Source organism: Drosophila grimshawi, unplaced genomic scaffold (assembly GCF_018153295.1).
Source record: "Drosophila grimshawi isolate 15287-2541.00 unplaced genomic scaffold, ASM1815329v1 contig_1369, whole genome shotgun sequence".
In the NCBI taxonomy this organism is placed as follows: Eukaryota; Metazoa; Arthropoda; class Insecta; order Diptera; family Drosophilidae; genus Drosophila; species Drosophila grimshawi.
In genome coordinates this window covers 5,943,409-5,966,992 of record NW_025062891.1, presented here as the reverse complement: position 1 = coordinate 5,966,992, position 23,584 = coordinate 5,943,409, and the positions used below count along the sequence as shown (strand labels likewise).

The window sequence follows — 23,584 nt, the reverse complement described above, 5'->3', positions numbered from 1 at the left end:
GCCTTTTATTTGTGCTTATTGTGGTTTGGTGTGGTCAGCGTTTGTGATTTGAGTTTTTAATTAACGCCCCGAATTTGTTTGCCTTTGCGCGCTTCGACAGCTTGAAATTGTAGAAGAAGAGCAGCCACCAAAAAAGGTGGTCAGCGGGAGTGAGAGTGCCGAGATGGGGAGTGGAATGTGAATCGGGCATGGTGCGTCTTTGAGTAGAGCGGTTGCCATAGCAAGTTTCATTTTGACAAGATTCTTTGTTGGCTAATTCGGCATTTTGCATGTTGCACAAATATAAAATTCCGCTGTAAGCGCCCTGACAACTGCTCAGCAATAAGGAGGAGCAAAAACTAATAAGCGACTGACGAGGTTAGGCGAGGTGAGCTGAAGTGCGGGCGACAACAGGTGAGTGGGCATAAAGGACGAATGACACGTGGCAGCCACGAGCAACGAGCAGTGGAGTTATATAGCTGCTGCTGCTGTGGCTGCGGCTGCTCCTGCTGCCAGGACCCAAATGGCACGCGGCTGAATCTCTGTCATCCTCGGAGAGTTATGCGTTATAAAAATTCCTCAGTTGCCGCCCCCGTAGTTGACTTTTTGCAATAACTGTAAGCTCAGCGCTGCGGTTGCCACTGCGACCGAATTCATACCTGTGCAGACGCTGGAGAGGGGATGGAGTGCCAGCAGGGTTGAAAGCTGCGCCGATTTTTTCTCTGCACTTGCTTATCTATTATCGATAGGCGCTGTATACAACGCGCCAAACAATCGCCATTTATCGACCCTACAACAACAGTCGACCCCCCATTTGGTAGCCGCCCCCCACACAACCGTTACGCTCTTGTGGGCGGCGCTTACGATACGCACTGCAAACGCTTGCTGTCTCACTCAACGATTCGTGCGAGTGCAGTTAGAGCGAGACGACCAGCTGTCGATGACTGCTGCTGGCTTTAAGATGGCAGCTGTTAGCTATTGTTGTCCCTGTCGCGCACACTTGTGCAAATCAATGCACAAGTTAAGCAGATGGCAGATAGAAAAGCAGATAACACGCGCCTTACCCGCTTCACGCTTCTCGCTTCTCGCTTTCGCCTTTTTTTTTCGCATGTCGATTGTTTGGCAAGCAATGCATGCCGAGGGGGTTGTCCTGCTGCTGCCCGCCCGCCCTTATGTTGGGTGGTGGCGATTGAAATCATCGTCGTTGTTGCCGTTGCCGTTGTCGTTGTCGTTTGCAGTGCGCAGCGTCAGCCATCGTGGACAGCGGCGTTAACGTTATCATCATCGAGTCAATTCGTTTTGATTTTTTCGCATTTGTCTCAAATGCGAGCGAGTCGCTGGGCAAACGTTACGCGTTCCGTTCCGCTGCGCTGCATATTGTATTATATTTTTGGCGAGCCGTCGCCAAGTACAAAACCGAAAATCAAAATCGAAACTCCAAACCGGAAAAGCCTTCAAAGGGCCAAATGCAACCGTAGACCAAACTGATTTGACTGTTATATGTTATGTCATTAAGTATACAAACGAATCGCAAGCAAAAATCGCAATTCAAACAACACAAAATGCAAAAATTGTTGTTTAAATACGTGTGAGTGTGTGTGTGTTTCTGTGTGTGCGTGCGTGTGTGTGTGTTAGAAAACGTCAAATGCAAACTACTGCAAAATCAATTAAGTTCGCATAAACAACAACAACATACCGCAGTCTAGCAAATTGCGGTCATTTATACTACGAAGGCTCGCAGCACAACCGCCGGACAGTGTCCAGCTGTCAACTGGTCAAACATTTCATCAATAAACGATACAACTTCCTTTTTATTGCGTGCTCACCTTCAACGTGTACGCGTGTGTGTGTGTGTGTGTGTGTGTGTGACTGCCTGTGTGCTTGTGTGTGTGTGTGTGTGTGTGAGTGTTAATGTGCATGTGCGTGTCTCGTAAGCGGCAAGAAAACTTTTCAACTTCCGGCCAAGTGACTTCGATTTAATTTCTTCAGCTTTTTTATGGTCAAGGCATTTAATTAATTTTACTATGGCAATTTGAGCGTCTTGCTGTCTGCATTGAACTCTGACCCCAGCGGTTAACTGCTGATACGCCTGTTTGCAAGATAAAAGGGTCGCAAGGTAAGTGTAAACAACATCAGAGCATTTCAGAGTTGACCAGAAAATGTATCATTCTTTTGGTAAACTTATAATGGACTTATTTGTAAATTTTTGCTTCAGCAAATTGAGATTAGTTGTGCATGGACTAGTTAGATTGTATTTTAATTTAAATTCATTAATTAATATTTAAATCTGACACCCAAATATATCAATATGTGATTACTAGTTTGAATGATTTGGTTTTGATAGCAATCAATAAACAATTGAAAAAATGCACGATTTATAAATCTGCTACATTCAATCAATTGCATATCCATAATTTCTTTACCTTTTGTTTGCAGCCATTAAGTTTATAGAACAACTTGCCTGAGCATATGAAAATATAAAATAATAATGAATGCATTATTTGGCACTTTGAAACCAAATTTAACCAATGTGACGTTCTAAAGGTTTTTTTTTAAGATTATACAATTTATTTGCAAGCATGCTTACACCATTTTATTAAGCTCATAATCGCATCAGATTTTATATTATAACCTCGTGACTATAACTGATAAGCCTCCTACTCTATTTTGTATTTACAGACCCGTTAAGGACAAGTTGAGGAAACATGATTGAAATGTAATTGACATACGGCTTTGATGCACTAGAATTTACGCACTGTGATAGACGAGTATACGAGCAGAATTCTTGGAGTCTGCACAACACAATTTTGCAATTCAATTCAATTGAATTTTAATTAAGATTCCTCAGTTAACAATTCTGGCTGGCGAGCCCAAACACAAGCAGACAAGCCGACAAACTGTCGACGCTATCGATACGCAACTTCTCGGCAAGCATGCTGAACAATCTTGGGGCCAATGTGCTGGGTAAGTGAATATTCACAATGTAAATCAAATCAATCACCACAACAAACAATCACTGCTCATTGAGCAGGGGGAGGTAGTAGGGGGAAGGAGGAGCTGAACAGACAGCGTATAATATTGTAATTAAGATCGGAGAGTGAATTACGCTAATATATAATAATATGTGCTTTAATCTGCCCGCTGGTCCATTGGCCATAATTAAACTAATTTCTTGAGCATACGCTCTGGCATCGGGTCGGATAATACATATATGGCTGTAGTTACTTCCGACTTATTGGCTGGGCAGCGTCTGAGCCATCGATGACGCTAAATGGCCTATAATTGAGGCGTCTAAATAGCTGGCGCCCCATGTCGCGTGCATTTAGCAATAATTAAGTTGTATTTAACTAGCTCGTATATATATATATATATATATATATATTTTTTTTTTTTTTTGGATTTTGCTGTGGGTGCAAACAAGGGCCCCAGGCCCATCAATATCTCAGTACCTTCGTGTGTGTGTGTGTGTGTGTTAATTGCCATAATTGCTCTTTTAAATATGCCGCAAATTGTGTATTACATTTGCATATATTACACGCACATAATTATCAGTTTATATTGTACTCATAAATATATTTTTTAACCACATTGTTGATCATTTTTCAAGCACTTTCAATTTCGGCAATCAAATTTATAGCTGCAGACTTGCAACTTTGCAACTGCAACGGCAACCACAGCGGCAACAACTGCAATTCGCCATCAAATGAATTATGTGCGCGCTTTTATTGAATAATATTTTTGCCATTCGATCTACTCTGCTCTGCCCTATTGCCTCAGCCTGTAATTAATTACTTTTATTAATTTATTGCCATTTTCCGTACACTTTATGGTGCCAAGTTGCCAGTCCAACCCGGCGTATGCGCAATTTGTGCAACTGCCCTTTGGCTATAAAAGAATTATTACCAAAATATTGACGGTTATAGCGCATTCAAATATTTTTATTGTCATATGCATTTGAGATTGAAAAAGTATAAATAAATGTGGCAAATCCATGAATGATCTGAACTCTTAAAAGCTTTTAAAAAAATATTTTTCTATGATATGAAACTTTAAGTATAGAAATATATATATCAAACAGATTTATTTTAATTTAAACTTAAAACAGAATGATAAACTCAGTTCGGTTTCAGAGCCATTTATCCATTATTTAGTTTGATCTTAGTTCCAAACAAATGCAACCCCTTCATTTTTAAAGCCACAAAGATGCATCTATTTATTTGAAAAAGTTTTCATGCGTCGGAAAATCCTTTTTGCAGAACAAGGCAAATCCTTGGCTGCACCATGTGCTCCTAATAAATTTTATAAGCTCCCCAAAACAAACTGAACAAAAAGCAAACAACAGCTATGCGAAGCAACAAACGGTACCATTTGCATATTACGTATGCGCAGCGTAGGCCAGCAAGAGGCAGCAGCACTTGGACTGTATGGAGATGGGGTTGAGAGCAGAAAGCAGAGCGCAGGGAAGGGTATACGGAGTGGAAGTGGAGACTTGGTGCCCAATTAAGCGCAATTTGCATGCAAAAGAATAGCGTATTGTGGTCGTGCGAAGGGCGGGTGGGGTGCGGTAAGGGTGAGGTGGTCTCAAAAGCCCATTCATTTGCAATGTGTCTCCCGCGAAAAAGTTTAAATCGTTGACTTAATGCGGACAGTCATTTCGACTGGCAAATAAGCATTTGCTAGAACTCGACTAGGCATTTTTCGTGCCCGGATTAATTAAATTAATTTCACGATTGCATTTGTAATTTGACTGCCAGCAGGTTCAGCTTTCACCCCACGCTGCTGCTTTTGAATGTGCGCTGGCATTTTTGCGGTCGCCCGCGCTAGTGAAATATGTGCATCCACTTCCCTCCTCCTCTTCCTTTGTTGGCCAAAACATTTGTATCGAAATGTTTTGCGGTTGTTGCGGATTCTGCAACTGTTGCTGCGGTTGCCACATGCCCCAGACCATAGCCTGTGGTAGAGGCTGTCCGCTCAACCGCACAATTTCCAAATTTCAATAATTATGTACAGTGTGTGCAACTGACGACTACTAGTCCTACTGCAGCTGATCCTGCACCTACAGCTTGTCCCTCTGCAAATTTTGCCATATATTTTGCGGACAGATAAAGCTGCACTTGCAGTTGCAGCTACAGCTGCAGCTGCAGCAGCCGCCAAACTGATTTTGCGCAAATTGTGCAAATTGCTTGCGCGATAAATTCATGTTTGGCAATTTTAATTAATTAATCGCTTTGTGCGGTTTTCGTGCAACTCTACCAAGCAAAATGGCCGCTCGTTGTCAGTTGTACACCAGCACACACACAAACACGCACACACAAACACACACAAACACACACACACACATGCACAACATGCACACGGAGTTTGTTCGCATGTGTGCTCTGCTGGTAATCAGTAATCAGGGCGCCGCCATGTTTTATTGTAGCTAGTTACAATTGCGGACATTACACAGCATTCTACTAATGTCACAACGATGACATTTCCAATTAGAGTCATCTATGATTGATTCCAACTCCAATTAGTCATCATTATGAGCGGACAATAATACATCACAGATATGGGACACTGAAACGTGATTATCATGTAATTATCATATGACTTTAAGCAGTGAGCATCCAATATTGCTTTAATGGAGATCAGCGGACCCAAACCATTGAAGTTAAAAGAGCAGCGGAAGCAGCGAAATTATTTCTGAAAAATGTACAGTTTTTAGCTTATCCATAGCTTATAATTGTAAAGGCAAATATAATGAAAGTTTTGATCTTTGGTAGAGTTCACTACAGACTTACGGCTTGCAAACGCCAATGCAGTCATTTCGAAACCTGAGAATTATACCACGTTTTTGTAACTAGCTTATATATAACTATTACGCTAAAAAGATGTTATTCGGTTTCTGCATTCAATTATAATTTCTATGTAAAGGAATAAATATTATTTCTTTCAAAGTTCTCTCCATCCAGTTCTTTGCCTTGGACTTCCTTGATTAATAATAGTTTCAGCTCCAAATACCTTTACAATTTCAACAGTATTAGTTGTTGGAGACGGTTTGTTTGTACTTTAACTATTTGTGTGGCATCCACGACAAACGACTAGATCTCACATCGATTTACAGTTTGCTGGTCGGTTGCAGTTACAATTCCAGGTGCTGCGTTTGTTTTTTCATATTTGAGTGCCATAACTGTAAACTATTTGCTGAAATCAAAGCTGGACCAAAGCTAGACTGCAACCTAGTGCGATTTCGAGAAGTGGCGCTATTTGGCAAGACAGTGTGCATATATACAAAAAGATATATAGACAACAATAATAATAGCAACAATAACAACAACAAGAACCGCTGAAGCAGCCGCTCATGTGAATATGCTAAAAGTCGCACTTCTTGCAGGCAAACGGCCCTGGGCAGGCACCAAACTCCAATCTTAGCCAAGTTGTCGAGCATTCGAGCGTAAGCTGTGTTTGGCTATGGGAGCTGCAGATATCGCACCTAACACCGCGCCTTAAATTTACTAATCACGACACTGGAGCAGCAGCCAACACAGTTGATGACGGCGATGATGATGCTATATATGCTTTATATATATATATATATATATATATATGTATGTATGCATAGTTGGGAGCTCTTGCTTGGCCATGTTACAGTTGTGTGCCAACTGCTCCAAACCGTAAATGCTGTAAAATAGTCAACAAGCTGGCGCGGAAGTGGCTTTCAAGCTGCGCTTTGGCTTTTTTTATCATTCAATATTTGACAAACGTCAATGTTGCAAGATGACTGACAAGATGACTGACAAATTGACGATTGTATCAGTGTGTGCGTCATGTAAGCGTTGTCGTGAGCGCGTCAGGCGCGTCAAAAATCGCTAATGAACAGTAGCCGCACTGGGTGTATGTGTAAAAATTAGCACTTTGCTGGCAACGCTTTAAAAGCGACTGCACAACAACAACCACAGCAGCAACAACAACAACAACAACAATAGCAGCAGCAGCAGCAGTAGCAACAGCTACGATCGAACTGGAATAAGGGAATGTCGCTGCTTTAGTCTATCATAGCCAGCAAATACAACAACAATAACAAAATACTTTCCGCCTTTTTAATTTATGGGTCTTATGTGGCGCTGCACTCGTTGAACTTTTATGAGCTGCCTCAGCAGCACCAAGTTCCAATTCCAGTGCAAGTTCCAGCTCCCTAGCTGGCACCTGTTGCTGCAGCAGTGCGGCATGTTTTTTGGCCCTGTGAAGTTGCCGAAATTTTAACAAGTCCATTTGAAAACAATAAAAATCATTGATGCTGCGTTCGTCTCTGTTTGTTTTCTTTTCTTGCACATCAAAGTCGGCTATTGAAAGCAAAATGGAATAAATATATATATACATATACCCCACTCCCGTCAAAATAAAATAAAAAATGTCAGACAGACTTAAAAAACATTTCAATTTGCAGTTGTTTCGCTTTCAACGGAAATTGCACACTTAACAACACCCACACCCACACCATCACTCTGCACTCTTTACTTGCAGGAATACTAATAATTGTACATATGTACATGGAAAATCATGACAACATCAGCGACTCAGCTTCAGTTCATCGAAGCTTGAGTCAAGAGTCGGGCCCAAAAGGTTATGTATTGAGACGAGAGTTCGCATCAACTGGCGATGAGTAAATGTTTGACTTGTAGCAGAGTTGAAATATCAAAAAGATATACTTACTGACACACAACACACAACACACACACACACATGAACAAAATCAATGCCAAAAGAGTTGAGCGGTTCTCAGTGGTAGTCGCTTTGTTGTTGCTGTTACTGTTGCTGTTGCTGTTGCTGTTGCATTGCTGTTGCTGTCTCTCACAGGCAGCGCCTCGCACATACATGTTAAAAATTCCAGACGTACGTTGAAGTTGAAGTCTCCGACTCAATATAACTCAACCACTCCGGCGACTCTTTCTACTACAAAACTACATACATATGCACACATATCCACCCCACTGGGCACTGTTTGTATTTGCCTATGATTCGTGTTTTATTTTATTTTAGTTGTTGTTTTTTTTTCTTCTCTTCCGTGATTTTTTTTTATGTCGGACTACTGTAGTAGTGTTGTTGTAGTTGTTGGACGGGCCGAAAAAAAAGGCCGCGTTACGTAGTCAAGTGAGCTAAAGGTAAAAATGAAATAAAAGGGGTTACGCTCACAGCTCACACATCTCACACATGTATCTATGTATCTAAATCTGTATCTGTACCTGTATCTGTATCTATATCTTTGTGTGTGTGCGTCTCTCTGTATCGCACCTCAGTTGAGATGCTGCCGCTTCTGTCGCTACTGCTGCCGCTGCTGCTGCTGGTGCCTCTGTCGCTGACTCTTAGCCGTTTGTTACTGTTTTTGGCATCTTTTGAGTGACAGGTTGTTGAAAAATTCAATTTATCCGATCGCCGCAGTTCGGTCTGGGCAATACACGAAGTCGAATCTTGACGCGGACTCGCGACGGCAAAACACGGCAATCGTAATCCGTAGTTTATCCAAAATTATACGTGCAACGCATTAAGTGTCTTCTTTTAATTAAAAATAATCAATCCGATAAATCCAAATCACATTTGCACTAAGCAATAACAATTCCGACGGCTTTCTTACAGTGGGTGCTAGTTGTGAGTTTCTTTACACAGTGAAATGCTCTTCATTATTTACTTGCATCCGAATATTTCTTTCGATTTTCGGTTAACAACAATTGAAATTATAATTAATAATTACTACATATTCAATTAAAAATATTACGATATTGATAATACTGAATATTTAAATGTGGTTCCAAAACGATGAAAATTTGTGTAAAGTATCAAAGGTTAAACTTCTGGTCCAGCTCTACATCATTTATAATGTCACGATAAAATTGAAATATTAAAAAACAATCTCTACCCTTTTAAAATAAAATATATTTTACATAAATATTTTACGATAAATATATATAATTATTGCCACAATAATTTAAACAGCAACTAATCTCTCCACTTTCCTTGCTTTCTCTTTCTGTTTCCCTCTACCTTTCCCCATCTCTCTCTCTCTCTCTCTTTCTCTCTCTGTGTGTTATTGATGTGGCTCCAATCTGGAGTAGGCCCCAAGGATTGTGATCTACCCAAGGCGGCAATCACAGCACTGCACGCGGGCGTCAATAGTTTTGGCCAACTGACCGGCGCCCCAAACATTGCGGATCTTGGGGGCGGTGGTGCTGGACCGGGTGGTGGTGGTGGTGCCAGCGTTGGTGGCGTTGCCCGGCTGCATGTCACTGGAGGACTGTGCGACAATAGCAATGTGCTAAACGGTGGTAGCAATCACAGCAACAACAACAATAATAACAACGGGAGCAACAATAACAACAACAACAACAACAGCATGCAGCAACAGGATCAGGTGAGCATGCGCTCTGAGATTTCCAGAAAGAGAGAGAGAGAGAGAGAGAGAGGCAGAGCGAGGTAGAGAGAGAAAGATGCTTCTTCTAGCGATCTCTCTCTTTATCTCTCTATCTCTTTCAGCAGCAAGTAATAGCTGAATTTTTAATAATCCATGTTCTTTTCGATGTTTATTTTTCCTCAAAAAACTCTGCTATGCATATACAAAACAAAAAAAATAATAATAATAATAATAAAAAAATACAAAATAATCCAAACCAATTCGAACCACAAACTTATTTGCAAAAAAAAAAACAATACAAATAAAATGATAAATTTGCTCCAAATGTGAATGTGTAAATTCTGTGTGTGTTGAATTGTGTATAAAAAATATTATGTGCAATGAATAATACAAAAAGTAAGTGTAATTTTATTTCCATACGTATTTTTATGTAAACAGCAAAGCAAAAAATAGCAAAAAATATTTTAGTTGCTTCGATTAGACTAGTTTTGTTTTGTTTTTTACTTCTTTTTTTTTAATTGTAGTCGACATTAACACAATAGCGGTTGTTCTTGTAATTTTCAATGTAGCTATTCAACTTGTTGTCATTGTTGTTATTGCTGTTAATGTTGTAGTTGATAATTAGCTGCTGCTGCTGCTGCTGTTGCTGTTGCTGTCACACTCAAGCCTTGTACCTTCTCTTTCTCTCTCTCTCGATCTCTTGCAGCACCTGGACAAAAACAAGCAGAAAAGACACCGGACACGCTTCACGCCTGCGCAGCTGAACGAACTGGAGCGTTGCTTCTCCAAGACCCACTATCCGGACATCTTTATGCGAGAGGAGATTGCTATGCGCATCGGCCTAACCGAGTCACGTGTCCAGGTGAGTCAGCAATCCACTCTCCTTTCCAGCTCATCTCTTAACTCCAAACTCAGTTTTATTGTCGCTAAACTTTCTGTGGCTTTGCTGTGGTCGCTGCATCGCTGATTGCGAGTCGCATTTGAATCCCAATTAGCGCCACTGACAGTTGTCAATTTGACAATTAACGTTTAGTTGAACATGACATGTCGCGTGTGTTGCACAAACCGCTACAAGTTGCACGACCAAACGAAATGCAACCACGACTGGAACATGGCCAAGTGAAATGGTAGTGCACTTTAAAGAAATCAATCCTAGCTTCAACTACAGCAAGTTCCCCACTTATGTTGCCTAAATAAAATCTTTTAATATTACAGATATTTCAAAAAAAAACTATTCAAAAATTGAACCTCAATTTATAAATACATATCACACTTATCACATACAATTTAAGCTTAAATTGCACTTATAATTAGATCATATCATATTTATTTAGCCAACAATTAGCAAGTAAATACATGACACAATCTTAATAGCTTTTGCAATCAAACTATGTCGTAGAGTTGTACTTTTTGTTTAAATCGAAATTGTGCACAATTTGCATATATATTTTTCGTATATTTTTAAAGTTACATAAGAATAAGTGAATCTATTTTCGCTATTCCTAAAAAATACCTGATATCTAAATTTGCAAGTATGCTCTTCTCATACTTGTCGCTATTTTCATCATTTCGAATACTTTTACATTTCTGAATTTCCTTCTTTTTTCGATGGTTTCGAATTGCTTTTTCCGTCGAGCTTTAACTCACAATTTTAGCTTAACTTTATGAGCGTTTTGGCTGCACTCGCGGCTTGCGGCGCCCAACGCCATTTAAGCGCCCAAAATTATACTTTATTAAAGCACATAAAGTCACATTTAGGCGGCGCTCAGAGTCCCTGCACTGCCTCCACCCCAACCCAATCCCCGACCTGTCCGCTCTCTTTGGCGACTTATGACTGCCGCAGCCAGCACAAAAAGTTTGCAAAACCGAAACACACACAAAATCAGATACATATATATATATATATATATATATGGGCAGCAACAGTGAGCATTATCCTTTTGTGGCTGGCACAGTTGCCGAGCCGTTGTTGTTGTTGTTGGCACTGCCATTATCCTGGATGTTCGCTGCCTGTGGCGTGCGCCTTGTAGTCCTTTGCATGCGGGCGTGTTTTGTTTATGCGACAATCGAATTTACTGCTTCATTAAATTTGTGTTTAAGCTTCCGCTTCCTGCAGTGCCACATCAACTTGGCATCTCCCCTCCCTTTCTCTCTCTCTCTCTCTTTTCTCTCTCTCTCTATCTGTGTGTCTCTCTTTTGCTCACTGTTTGTGTGTGTGCGTACAAAACTATTCAGTGCGAGAATTGTTTTGCGGTTTCAATGAATGCCAAAAGTTGGCCCACCATTGGCGCTTTATTGGCCTATTCAACGGGTTCTACAACAAGTGACTCCTGACCCCGGACTAAACAATTATATAGTAGTTGGTCGATAGTCACTGCTCTTTGGCTCCTTACCCACTGTTGTTGTCTTCCTCCTTCTATTTCTTTTTTTTTTTTTTTGCCTTTCTCGCCAGCCTAACGGATGTGCTACTTTGATAAATTGTTTTAATAATTGCGTATCAGTGTCTGGCTGTTAATGTATCCTGCTCATCCGGCAGTCAGCAGTCGGCTGACGGCTATTCCTGTCCAGGGTTGGGGTGCGGATAATGCGTGAGGCAGCACAGTTGGCTTTATATATATATATGTATACATTTTTTTGGGTTGGTGTAGTTGTTGTTGCTACCGCTTCTGCTATTAACACGTTATAATGTTTGATTTTTCGTTGTCGTTGGCTTTTGCGGCTTATGGAATGTCAGCCCTTTGGATTAGCAAGGACTTATTGTTGTTGCTGCCTGTTATTCCCGCTGCTGCTGATGTTGCTGCTGCTGCTTCTGCTGCTGCTGCTGCTGCTGCTATTGCTGCTACTGTTGCTGCTGTGGTGGCTGTTAATAAAATTAGCATATAAATTAAGTTTGCATGCTGTTTTGCCAGCCTGCCCCACTGTCAGCTCCACTCCCTCTCCCACTCCCTGCTGACACACATATTACATATTTATATATGTGTGCATTCTATTTGAAAACTCAAAATGTAGAAGTAGCTGCTGAAAATTGACGCACATTTGATATGCACACACACGTCTGGCCCTAAATCAATCTACAAGGATTTGCAGCTAATGACGGCATAAAGACAGCTATCCCCAAAAAAAACGAAAGTGGAGACCTCCACAAGCGTCTACGTATTAACACGAAAATCAAGTCAAGCCCAGAATAAGAGTGTGCGTGTGTGTGTGTGTGTTAGCTGCATATGTTATGAAGCTCACGTATGAAGCTCGCTACGTGCAGAGATAAGGATATTGTAGACAAAATACAAACTACAAGATATTGGACAGTGTCGGGGTTACGTTCACATATATGAGCTGCTTAATTATGCAGCTCCAACCTAATAGTGTAGATATAAATATAATTTAATAAACTACAAATAGCTCCACAGAACTGACCCCAAAATCACAGCAGAGAATTAACAAACGTAATCGCATAATCAGAAAGAGAGCAGGAAGAGAGTAGCTGGGGGTGCTCTGCCAGCGGGATGTGCAATTGTTAATTTGTGCGCTCACAGCTTGAAATTGACAATTTGCGTGGTGCATTAACGGTAAGCGTCTTAGCACCACCCGTCGCTGGACAATATGCTATCCTCGCACACTTCTCTCCTGCAGTACTGCATTTGGCAAGGACACGTGAGCCTGCGCCTCCAGCGCAGCAGAGATCGAGAGGGGGTTGGTAATTTTAACACAAAATTGACTTATCATGATTTTACATTGTGGCTGTTGTCAGAGTCATTTTTATGGCTTTAGTTTGGAATGTTTAGCATTTATTGGTTTGTTTATTAAATTGTTGCAACGGGTGCAACTTGACGAAAGGGGCATGTAGGCAGACGACGTGGGTCAGTAGCACGTGCCACAAAGCTGAGCACTAACTGAGAACCAAATGAATTCCTCACATGATTAATTTGCCTGGCAACTGAATGGAGTGATAGCAACTACCAGGGGTTGAGGGAAAGACTATGGAATTTGGCTAAGTAAGCAAAGGATAAATAGATGTATGAAGATACCCAAAATACATACCTAAACATATTCGTCATCAGGTAGGATTGTCGAGTGGCCAAGTAAGAGTTTGGTAAACTTTTTTAGCTACTTAAAATTGTTTAAATTTGTAATTTGGTTGTTTAGTTTGAAATGTTTTTACATTGCATCTAAGGGATCCTGCCAATCCTGAAGTAACTTGAAGAGACTTTCAGCCCAAATTTGCAACAGGGACTGATTGGATGAAGTGCATTTTTAAATTATTACTTGGAGCAAGGACAACCTTCTTTATTAATTTGTAGGACGACGGATTATGTGGGCTTCATCTTTCAGTATAAAAGACTCGTTCTCAACCAATTTTAAACTGCATTTTGAACTGCGAATCTTTTTGCAAGTTTGTATTTACTGACTGCTGAGTCATTCATAAATTAACACTTGCAACAGGATATGACATCTAATTTATAAAATTAAAAGCAATTTAAATACAATTTAGTTACTCACCGGCAATTTGACATTTGTTATTGACCTCAAATTCCTAAGGCATCTCTTTCTAACTTGAATATTCCTAAGACATCCCTTTCTAACTTGAATATTTTAATTGTTTATAATAATTTGATTACTTGTCTAGCTCATAATGTATACATTTCTGCATACTATATACAAGTTGTTTATTTTTTGGTAGTAAAGCAATTTCTCTTCAAGGTATTTATGGCGTTTGCTTCTAAGGTTGTTAGTAAATGCCAAACAACTACTCAGAAAGTGTTTAAAGAGCACATTTCTACAATCAGATCTCAAGCAGAAACTTGGCCAGAAACCTCTATCGATTGGCCAAAGACAGAGACACACAAAGTCGACCAATGCAAACCCAAACAGCGGGCAGTGATAAATTATTGCCCCGAGTGCAGACAACTAATTTATTTGCTGAGCCGCTTAATGCCACCTCTAATAATAGCCCACTGGGCGCTCGATTGCTGTGTGGGATGCAGGGAGCTGACAGGATTTATGAGGTTCGTTCAGTTCGTGTGTGAAAGAAGTATTTGTTTTTTTTTTCTTTTTTGTTGTTGGCAAAAACGAGAAACTTAATCAAATAACATTTTAAAAGTGGGCACAATATGAGAGCTGCGAAAAAGAAATAATGTTTCAACTCCAGTTTTAGTCGCGACTCCAGCTCCAAATACATTTCCAGCTGCTGTTTCTGAAAACCATGGCATCGTGTTTTAATTAAACTTTAATTGAAATACCAAAACGAAAATATGCGCCAGTAAAAGGTAAACTGGAGACTGGTGATTCGGAGAAGGAGCTGCAAGGTCCTTGTGCGCAAATCCTGCGTTGAATTAGTTGCTGCTAAAATTTTAAAGCCAAAAGAGAACGAAAGAGAGAGAGACAGGGAGAGAGAGAGAAAGAGATAGAGAGGGAGGTAAAAGCACACACAGCTATAGAGATTGAGAGAAAGAGAGACGCAGGCGAAACGTTCGCATAAAATGCACATAAAGAGCATAAAGAAAATCTGGCACGCATTCTGTTTATGGCATATGAAGCAATTTGAAAAGCAATTTCGTTGATACTTTTCATTGAAATGTTTGTGTGAAAATGGCGTGCCAAAGTGTCCAATGGGACTGACTGGGTCTGGCTGGATCTGCTGGCTCAGTGTCCATTGGGATAAGCTCCTAGTCGGGGCAGGAGGTTTCGGCGGGGGCTATTGATAAATGAAAAGGTTCACATTCTTGATACTTACAGAAAAACGTTTCGGTTTCGTCCTTTTGGTGAAAATGAAAAAAAAACATAGCAAAATACAATAAAAGAAAAAATTTCGCTAACTGTTTGCAATGAGCTGCGCATGCTCCACCAGTGCACCAACATTTTCGGGGGTTGCATTCCGTTCCGATGCCCCATCTTTCCCCTTGCATGCGCCAAAAATGTGCAATGTGCCACGGCTGCATTTTGCCCGGGACGACACCCAGGCACAATTCCTGTCCGCCAAAAGTAATGCAGCTAATGCCACCACAACTATTTCATAAATCAGTAAAGACCTAAGCCTAAGCAGCCGATGGACCAATAGTTTGCAAAACAACTTTCGCAACCCCCAAAACGACGGGGGGTTGATACTGTCCAACAAAAGCAAAAGCAGAAACAAAAACAACAACAACAACAACAAACAACAAATCCCAGCCTCAATGTCTGACAGCTAGAGACACATTTCCCATTTCTGAGGGGGCGTTGTGCTCGCACAAGTGTGAGTGAGACGGGCATAGTAACAGCAGCAGCAGCAGCAGCAGCGGGTTGGATCTGTTCGTTGGGTGGCAAATGAAATAAATCGCTGGAGTGCGAGGTTAAGAGGGAGGCGTTGGATTTTGGGGAGTTGGATTTTTGTGGCAGGCAGGCAGGCAGGCAAGCAGGCAAGTCGCAGCAAGTGTCGCTGGGCGCGCTCGTAAACCAGGATTTAAAGGATAACATAAAATAAATCGACTCCATTTGTGTGCGGCAACAACAACAACAACAAAAGTAGACAACAAGTCGAGACATTTGTGTTTGTGTGCGCCGCTTTATGAATTTATACGCAGTTTTTATATGCGCACGAATGAAAAGATATTGGCCGAAAAGCGATTTCCATAAACCACTCAAGACAGTCAGTGGCAGCCAATAATAATAAAAATATTTTTTACTTGAGCTGAAGATGAAGACAAGAGTCACGACATCAAAGCACACGAAACATACAATGGACAATACAATCACAATTCGCAAACAGTGGCCAACATTCACAGAGCCCGATTTTTGGAGTGGCTATTTCATTTGGTTGCCAGGTTATGAGTTCGCTTCAAAGAAAATGCAATAACCTGGCCAATTGATTTTTGATTATGTTGCAAAGAACGGCAGTCGCTTCAGAAGCGGTGGCAGCAGCAGTGGCAGCCACAACAGTCATAACTGCAGGCATAACCAGCTAAAATTGTCAATAAAAACAAGCCAAATGCTCTGGATGACTTTTCGCTCCTTCTTTCGCTCACTTTACACTTGCCAATCCAATGTTTATTAATAAAAAGAGAGAGCACAGATAGCACAGAGAGACAGAGAGAGAGAGAGAGAGAGAGAGAGAGAAAAAAGTGTGGGGGAAGGGGGAGGAGTGTAGAGTGGAGCAGCAGTTATCTGTTAGCTGTCCTTCATGGCAATCTGTCCAGTTTCAGGCATAATAAATAATATTTGCATTGCAGCTAATCGAATTTTGATTGCAATATTCTGTCTCTTTGTTTAATGCATAGTGATTTTCTGGCTTTTAGTGCATGGTCTGCATCAATTGTGATTGATATTTTTGAAATTGACTTTTCAAGTGGGCCTCCCCCTTCTCGTTTTTTGGCCAGAGTACAGTTCTATGTAGGGAGAGAGACAACAGATAGCACTTGATTCTCTGCAAATATGCATATGCAAATCTGTTCGAACCGAATGGTGACTGTTCTGCGAGTGGCAATAACTATTTGAAAAGTCCAGCTATGCTGCTATACGACAGCTGTTTATTGGCCATAATGTGCAATTAATGTTGCATAACGATCCGTTGAGATACCATCAGCACGCTGAGAGTCAACAATTTCACAGGCCAGCAGGGGATTTGCCATATGACAGACCATTATAAATGGTTCGCAGTCATAGGCACTAACAGGTTCACGTTCATAATAAAAATGCCGTTGGGTCTTTGACACCACAAATCCCAACCAACCCCCGCCAACCCGTACCCTTAGCAAGCAGTGCTTACACCCCGCCAGCAGCAGTCAGCAGTCATAAAATCAAAGCAAATCACTTGTTATCCCATTTAGCTCAGTTTCAGCTACAATTCCCCGCCTGTGGCTGCATGTCATTTGGCTGCTACTTAATTTCTGACTTCTGCCTTGCAACCAACCCCCTGAAATCGCACTGGGTGCCTGGGTGCCTGGGTGCGCCGGATGAGCTCATTGTGGCTGCTGCTTCGGCTGGTTGTTTGCTGTTGCTAATATTTGTGGCCTGCCGCAAGAAATTGCTTTTTCATGAACTTGACTCATTTATTATTTGCAACAGTTTCCTGAGCCATTCCGCCAGCCTTTTGGTTTTTTGACTCCTGCTTCTTGTTGATGTTTTTGTTGTTATTGTTCTCACACCTTTTGAATTGTTGTTGTTCTTATTGTTGTTGTTCACTGGCTGTCTGCCTGTCTGCCTGCCTGCCCTTTTGTGCTGGTGGTGTCTTTTTTTTTTTTTGCTTTGGTGTCAGTCGCAAGTGAAAATTAAAAGTCCAAACATGAAAATGCTTTTGTTCGCAGCATATGGCTGAAATTGGGAAACTGGTTTTTGCTGTTGCTCTCTGCTTTGATTACGTTCTGCTCCATTTGCGCCCTGGCCTGAGAAGTGGCGCAATGGTGGAGTGTGTCATAAATTGAAGTTTCTGCAGGTATCTAGATGATAAGTACGATTTGTTCTTGGAATGCAATTCATTTTCAAAGTTCATGAATCTCTGACAAGCAAAATACTATTAAATTTGCCTGTATTCGTTGTAGTTGGTCTACAAGCAAAGCATATTTATGAATTCATTTTATTTGCTATTAAGGAAATCATTCTCCAAAAGCAAATTTATTTCTTTGATATTGAATGAAATCATTTGAATTATGCATTTACTCGTTTCTGACTTCTCTATTTCTGACTACATTTATTCCTTTATTTAGAAAAGAAGTCATCAATTTTGAAGATTTTATGCATTTTCCATACTTTTTTGCATATTAAATTCTATGCACTTCCAATTTGCAATACAATTTTTAAGAGCAATGTAAATAACTTTGCTATTGAATACAATTATTGAAATTATTTGACTTCTAACTTCGTTAATTTGCAGCCTTACTTTAAAAAAATGTTTTATATTCCCACACACGCTTTTCAAATCAACTTTTATAGACTTTCTATTTAGCTGGTTTATGGCTAAATTTGTGCTTACATCAAAGTCCAATAAATCAAATCTTGTATTTATTGGAAGCCGTGCCCCTCAGCCACTCAGCGGCTGATAATTTATGCATGAGGGTGAAGCTTAAAAAATTACAGTCAAAACACAATTTAACACGGGCACAAGGAGCGTCAAAAACAACAAACAGAGACAGAGAGAGAGAGAGAGAGAGAGAGAATGGAAGAGAGAGTGAGAGAGATTTATAAATATAACAACAAGCACCCCACACACACCCTAAACATATATGTGTGTATCATTTTTGGGTGGTGTGCATAAAAAATAAATGTTTTGTTTAACCGACATTTTAACGCCTATTTGCGTGCCTTGCACGTCATGCACGTTACGCCAATTTAATGCTCTGCCCTGGCGCCTTCTGCTCGGCAATGACTTTGCCTTTTTCTTCCAAGAAGAAGAAGAAGTAGAAACAGAAGCAGAAGCAGCAACAGCAGCAGTAGCTTTATAAATAAATGAAGGAAAGCAAAACATAAAAAGCGGGCGCCAAATACATGCGAATGTGGCAAGCAAAATAAAGAAGCGCCCAAAAATTTAATTGTCATAAACAAAACAACAACAGAACCAGAGAGAGAGTGAGAGAGAGAGAGAGAGAGACAGCGTGTGCAAGGGAGAAAGAAATATAGACGCTGTAGCCAGACAGCCAGACAGTCAGACATTATCTTAAATTATTAAATTAAAAGTAAATGAATAGAGCGACGCATAAGCACGTAAGAAGCATAAACAAGTCAAGGTCGCTCTGCCGACGCAATCACCGTCATCGTCGTCGTCGTCGTCGTCGCAGTCGACGTCAATGTGGCAACACCCTCACTGTCCACAAACACCCCTTACCCCTTAGCCTTGCCAGCATGTGGCACATTAGCGTCCCTGGTGTAACATTGCGCGGATACTTAGTGAACGCTGTCGATCCTGCTTCGTCCTGCAATAGTTCTCTGTCTCTGCTGCTGTTGCTGCTGCTGCTACTGCTGCTGCTGTCTCTGCCACTGATTGTTTCTCTCTGTGTTAGTGTGTGTGTGTTGTCTGTCTGCCTGCTGGCCGACATATGACAAATTCGCTGGGGACCATCAGCGTAACAAGCAAAGTTACTTTGCACAAAAGTTGCCATTTTTCTTTTGCCTGCTTCGCATTTTGGCTGACTGTTTCTGTTTGTGTTTGTGTTTGTGCTTCTTGGCCATTAGTTGTGGCTCAGGCTCAGACAGTCGACAGCGCAACTGTGGTGACAGCTCAAGATGGTCGCAGCACGGATGCCAGCATTTATAAATACGCGACACGGCGCAACGATATCGGTTAAGTTGTCAACCCGCCGCGTGACGTGGATGCGGATTCGAATGCGGCTGAGAATTGTGTCGCTGCCTTTAGTTATGCACGCCGGAAAAATCGTTTCCATGTCACAAGTCATTCATTTGCCGTTGCCATCTCTTTTTTTTCCTTTTTTTTTGTTTTCTCAGTTTGAGAAAGTATTCAAATTGCTTTGGTTGAATAATAATAAAAATGTGCAGTTGGCTCCAAGAAGCAGGCAACATTCTCAGCAGCTAATCGTTGTTGCTGTGTGTGTGAGTGTTCATATATATGTGTGCATGTGTGCTAATGCTGCTTGTAAATGTCAAAAGCCTCAGCATGTCTACACACATCGTCGCCGTTACCGTCGTCGTTGTCGTTGTCGTCCCGCCTGGTTCTTATGCATATGGAAATGCCAATTTCAAACATCCTACACATCCGACATGGGCCTAGACCGCTCCTGCCCGTTTCCCATTTGATTTGGGCCAAGTCACAACCTGCCGATAAGACAAAAGCGTATGGCTGACCAAAGATGCGTTGGGGCAGTTGGCAACAACTGCTGCTGTTGCCAAATTCCTGCCTTGTCTGTGACTACGACTATAGATAAAGAATTTACATATGGAATTTATGCCTGCAAGTGGACAAGTGTGTCTATGGATGTGCGTGTGTGTGTGTGTGTGTGTCGAGACATGTTTTGACTGTCACGACGGTAATTGATCTCGATTAAGACCATGTACGAGAAGTCGCTTAACAAGCACACAACACATGTACATACACACACACACACACACACGCACACACACAAATGCATAAATACATAAATATGTATACAGATGTGTAGCCAATTTAGTCGCGTTCTTAAGGTTTTTGCTTATATCAGCATTAATTGGCTTCGCTTGAATTCCATCAGAATGAACGAAGGTTGAGTTGAGGCTCTTCTGCCCTCCCAAGATATTATTGACAATAAATTCTGGGAAAACGCTTCAGTTAAATTGAATCATTTGAACATTTGAATATTAAAATCAAAATTGCAATATTGTTTCAGGAATTTTCGTAGCATTTCAAGATTTTATTAATAATGTGAGAAGCAAGAAGCTGACATGCTCCGTTCAATGTTAATCATTTTCTAGAATAAAAAGTTGAAGTTGAAGTAGAAACAAAACACGTTCTTTAGACAAGAGTTAATTAGAAAGAAAAAACAGTTCTTGCTCAAAAGTTAAATAATTAGTTAAAATTAGATTGAAATTTTAAGACTAAGTTAAGAATGACTTAACTGAAAGAACAGTGGATTTTTTAAATAAATATTTGTGAATAATGCCATAAATATATTTCCTTTTTAGACACTGCTTTACATCAAATGAATTTTGAAGAGTTATTTATACTAAGCTGTAATTTTGGTTCTTTGTTGCAGGTCTGGTTTCAGAACCGTCGCGCCAAGTGGAAGAAGCGCAAGAAGACCACAAATGTATTCCGCACACCAGGCGCTCTGTTGCCGTCGCATGGTCTGCCACCGTTTGGGGCAAACATCACGAACATTGCAATGGGAGATGGGCTGTGCGGCACGGGAATGTTTGGCGGTGATCGCTGGAGCGTTGGTGTCAATCCGATGACGGCAGGTGAGTGCACGGCCGAGTGGTGTGGCGCTCTTTGATTGATAGCTAACTACAAATCAAAAGAAAAAACTAACTAACTAAATCTCTAACTATGCATCCTGTCTATCTATATTTGTATCTGTTGGTTCTGTCTCAAAGGCTTTGGCCAGCTGAATCAATCGTCACCGCTTTCGTCCACGCTGAATAGCGGCCTCAATTCGGGCATTAACATGGGCTCCGCCCTGGGTGCCGGCACCTATCAGCACTATGGCCTCAATGCTTTGGGTAGGTGTTGCGTCACGCTACCCTTCACTACAATCTACCACCCTCCCCCTGAATTCCCAAACCACTTGATTAAGATCACATGTTCCAAAACTTTCCATTTGCATGACAAGAGGCTGAAAAAGCGTTGACACTTTTTGGCTACCATTTTTGTTGTTGGTGTTGTATGTTTTTTGTGTTTTTTCCTCGATTGCTTCTTTATTTATTTAGCTTTCGATACAATCCAGTTCTTCTGACAATTGCCCATACACGACATCGACGACAGCGTTTTCATTTCTTTGAACTCATACACACTTTTTTTTTTTTGTTGAGCTACCGAAAATAAATAAATAAAAGTAGAAACATACAGAGTAACAAATAATTTATAGAGCTCCGAGCTGCGGATTTTTGTGTATTTGCTCGCCCAATTAACAGGCAGTCGCTTAATTTTCAGGAATACCCAAAGACATTTGTTCGCATTTCGTTGTACGACACGTCTTCGTCGACTTTTGTTTGATTTCGTATTCGTATAGCTGTGCTAATTGATATTTTGGAGACAGGTTTTTTTTTCAAAGTTTTCATTGTTACAGTTTCTTCGTTTTATATTTATTTTTTCTTTTTGAGTAAACAAAATATATGTATTCGGTGTATCTACAGTTCCGTATTATTAATTGTGTTTTTCTGTACGCAGGCGACTCGATGATGTATCAGCACAGCGTGGGCGGGGGGGTAGGCTGCGGACCGGGCGGCTCCCCGAGCGCCTCCACACCGCCCAACATGAACAGCTGCTCATCGGTGACGCCGCCGCCGCTCTCCGCGCAGCCGAATGTCCCCCAGAACGAGCTCAACGGCGAGCCGATGGTGAGTTTTGAAAGCCTAGACACAAACCAGGCGTCTACATTACCATTTAACATTGACAGCCACACCACCAACAACAACAGCAGCAACAACAGCAGCAGACACACCAACCGCAGCAGCAACAGGCACACCAACAGCAACAGCAGCAGCAGTCGCTAACACACCAGCAACAGTCAGCGACACCAACACAGCAACAGCAGCAACAACAACAGCAACAGCAGCAGCAACATCAACAACAGCAGCAACAGCAACAGCAAGATAGCAACAATTTGCTGCCGCACTGTCATCAGGCGATGCAGTCGCCAGATGGCGCTACCGATGAGGACGTATGGCGAGGACATAGCATTGCAGCGCTGCGGCGGCGAGCTTCCGAACTAAATGCGACAGCAATTCCATCGTATTTGCATCACGCCGCCGCCGCCCACAATAACTACGAGCATCACAATTCGGTCTACTGAAATTTGTTGAAAAGCTTTGAAAGCTTTTCGGATTACGGTTTTTCCAATAGCGGCACTCACGAGTATTGAATAAACTGAACACAGTTTGACAGCCACCCGCTCGGGCCAACCGAGCTTTAGATTAAGCTAACCAAATTTTAATTTTACATTTAAAGAATTAAACAATTTATGAGTTTGACATCAGTCCAGTTCAGTTTTTTGTGTTGTCTTATTATTTGCAACTTGTCCATGAAACGATAGCATCGTAGCATATTTAAAACTAAAAAGACTATAATGAATGTAAACCATGTATACGAGAGGAAAACGTGAACTATTTTTAGTGGCATTAACTAGCAGATTTAACGGCATATAAATATATACACAGCCCCATAAATGTACGAGTATTGAAAATAAGCGTAAATCATTTAAATTTAACAAAAGTCCAGTCACAAGGCCTGAACTAAACGAATTAATTATTTAGCAGTAACGAAACAAAAGCATTAATATTCATGAAGAAGAATACAAAATAAACATAACGTATACGAAGTGAACAGAAACGTCAGAGGAAAATTGTATAAAAAAAAAAAAACAAAAACAGATGGAAAGCGCTCACAGATGGCTATAGAAGATCTAACTGAAAGGAAGGCACACAATAATTATGACTTGACTTTTAAGCGGATTAGAGCAGCTAACAAACATATATTATATAAATATTATATATACACATACTTAAATATATCGAGATGTAAGCGTAAGAATTGTAGATGTAAACATAAGTGTTGTTGTTTTTGTGTATAGCCCTTCTCTGTTTAGTTCTTTTGCTAAACTT

The 23,584-nt window shown here is 40.9% G+C and overlaps 1 protein-coding gene across 3 annotated transcripts; it reads left to right on the top strand.

Moving 5' to 3' along the window:
• Positions 1-1,870: 1,870 nt before the first annotated feature.
• LOC6560670 (homeobox protein orthopedia) lies at positions 1,871-23,207 on the top strand. Of its 3 annotated transcripts, XM_001987557.3 has the most exons (8): positions 1,871-2,095; positions 2,659-2,943; positions 9,075-9,370; positions 10,077-10,232; positions 21,019-21,223; positions 21,359-21,484; positions 22,152-22,321; positions 22,381-23,207. In XM_001987557.3, exons 2-8 carry the CDS (start codon positions 2,913-2,915, stop codon positions 22,774-22,776), a joined length of 1,380 nt encoding a protein of 459 aa, XP_001987593.2. In that variant the 5' UTR covers positions 1,871-2,095; positions 2,659-2,912; the 3' UTR covers positions 22,777-23,207. The 3 variants fall into 3 exon arrangements, with proteins under 3 accessions (XP_001987593.2, XP_032590479.1, XP_032590478.1); XM_032734588.2 differs by lacking the exon at positions 21,359-21,484 and having other exon boundaries at positions 10,098-10,232; XM_032734587.2 differs by lacking the exon at positions 21,359-21,484.
• The last annotated feature ends 377 nt before the right edge of the window (positions 23,208-23,584 follow it).

Coding starts and splice junctions, on each gene's coding strand:
- LOC6560670 (XM_001987557.3), top strand. CDS start 2,913: ATGCTGAACAATCTTGGGGCCAATGTGCTGG. Junction 9,371..10,076: donor GCATGCAGCAACAGGATCAG/GTGAGCATGCGC, acceptor GATCTCTTGCAG/CACCTGGACAAAAACAAGCA. Junction 21,224..21,358: donor TGTCAATCCGATGACGGCAG/GTGAGTGCACGG, acceptor TCTGTCTCAAAG/GCTTTGGCCAGCTGAATCAA.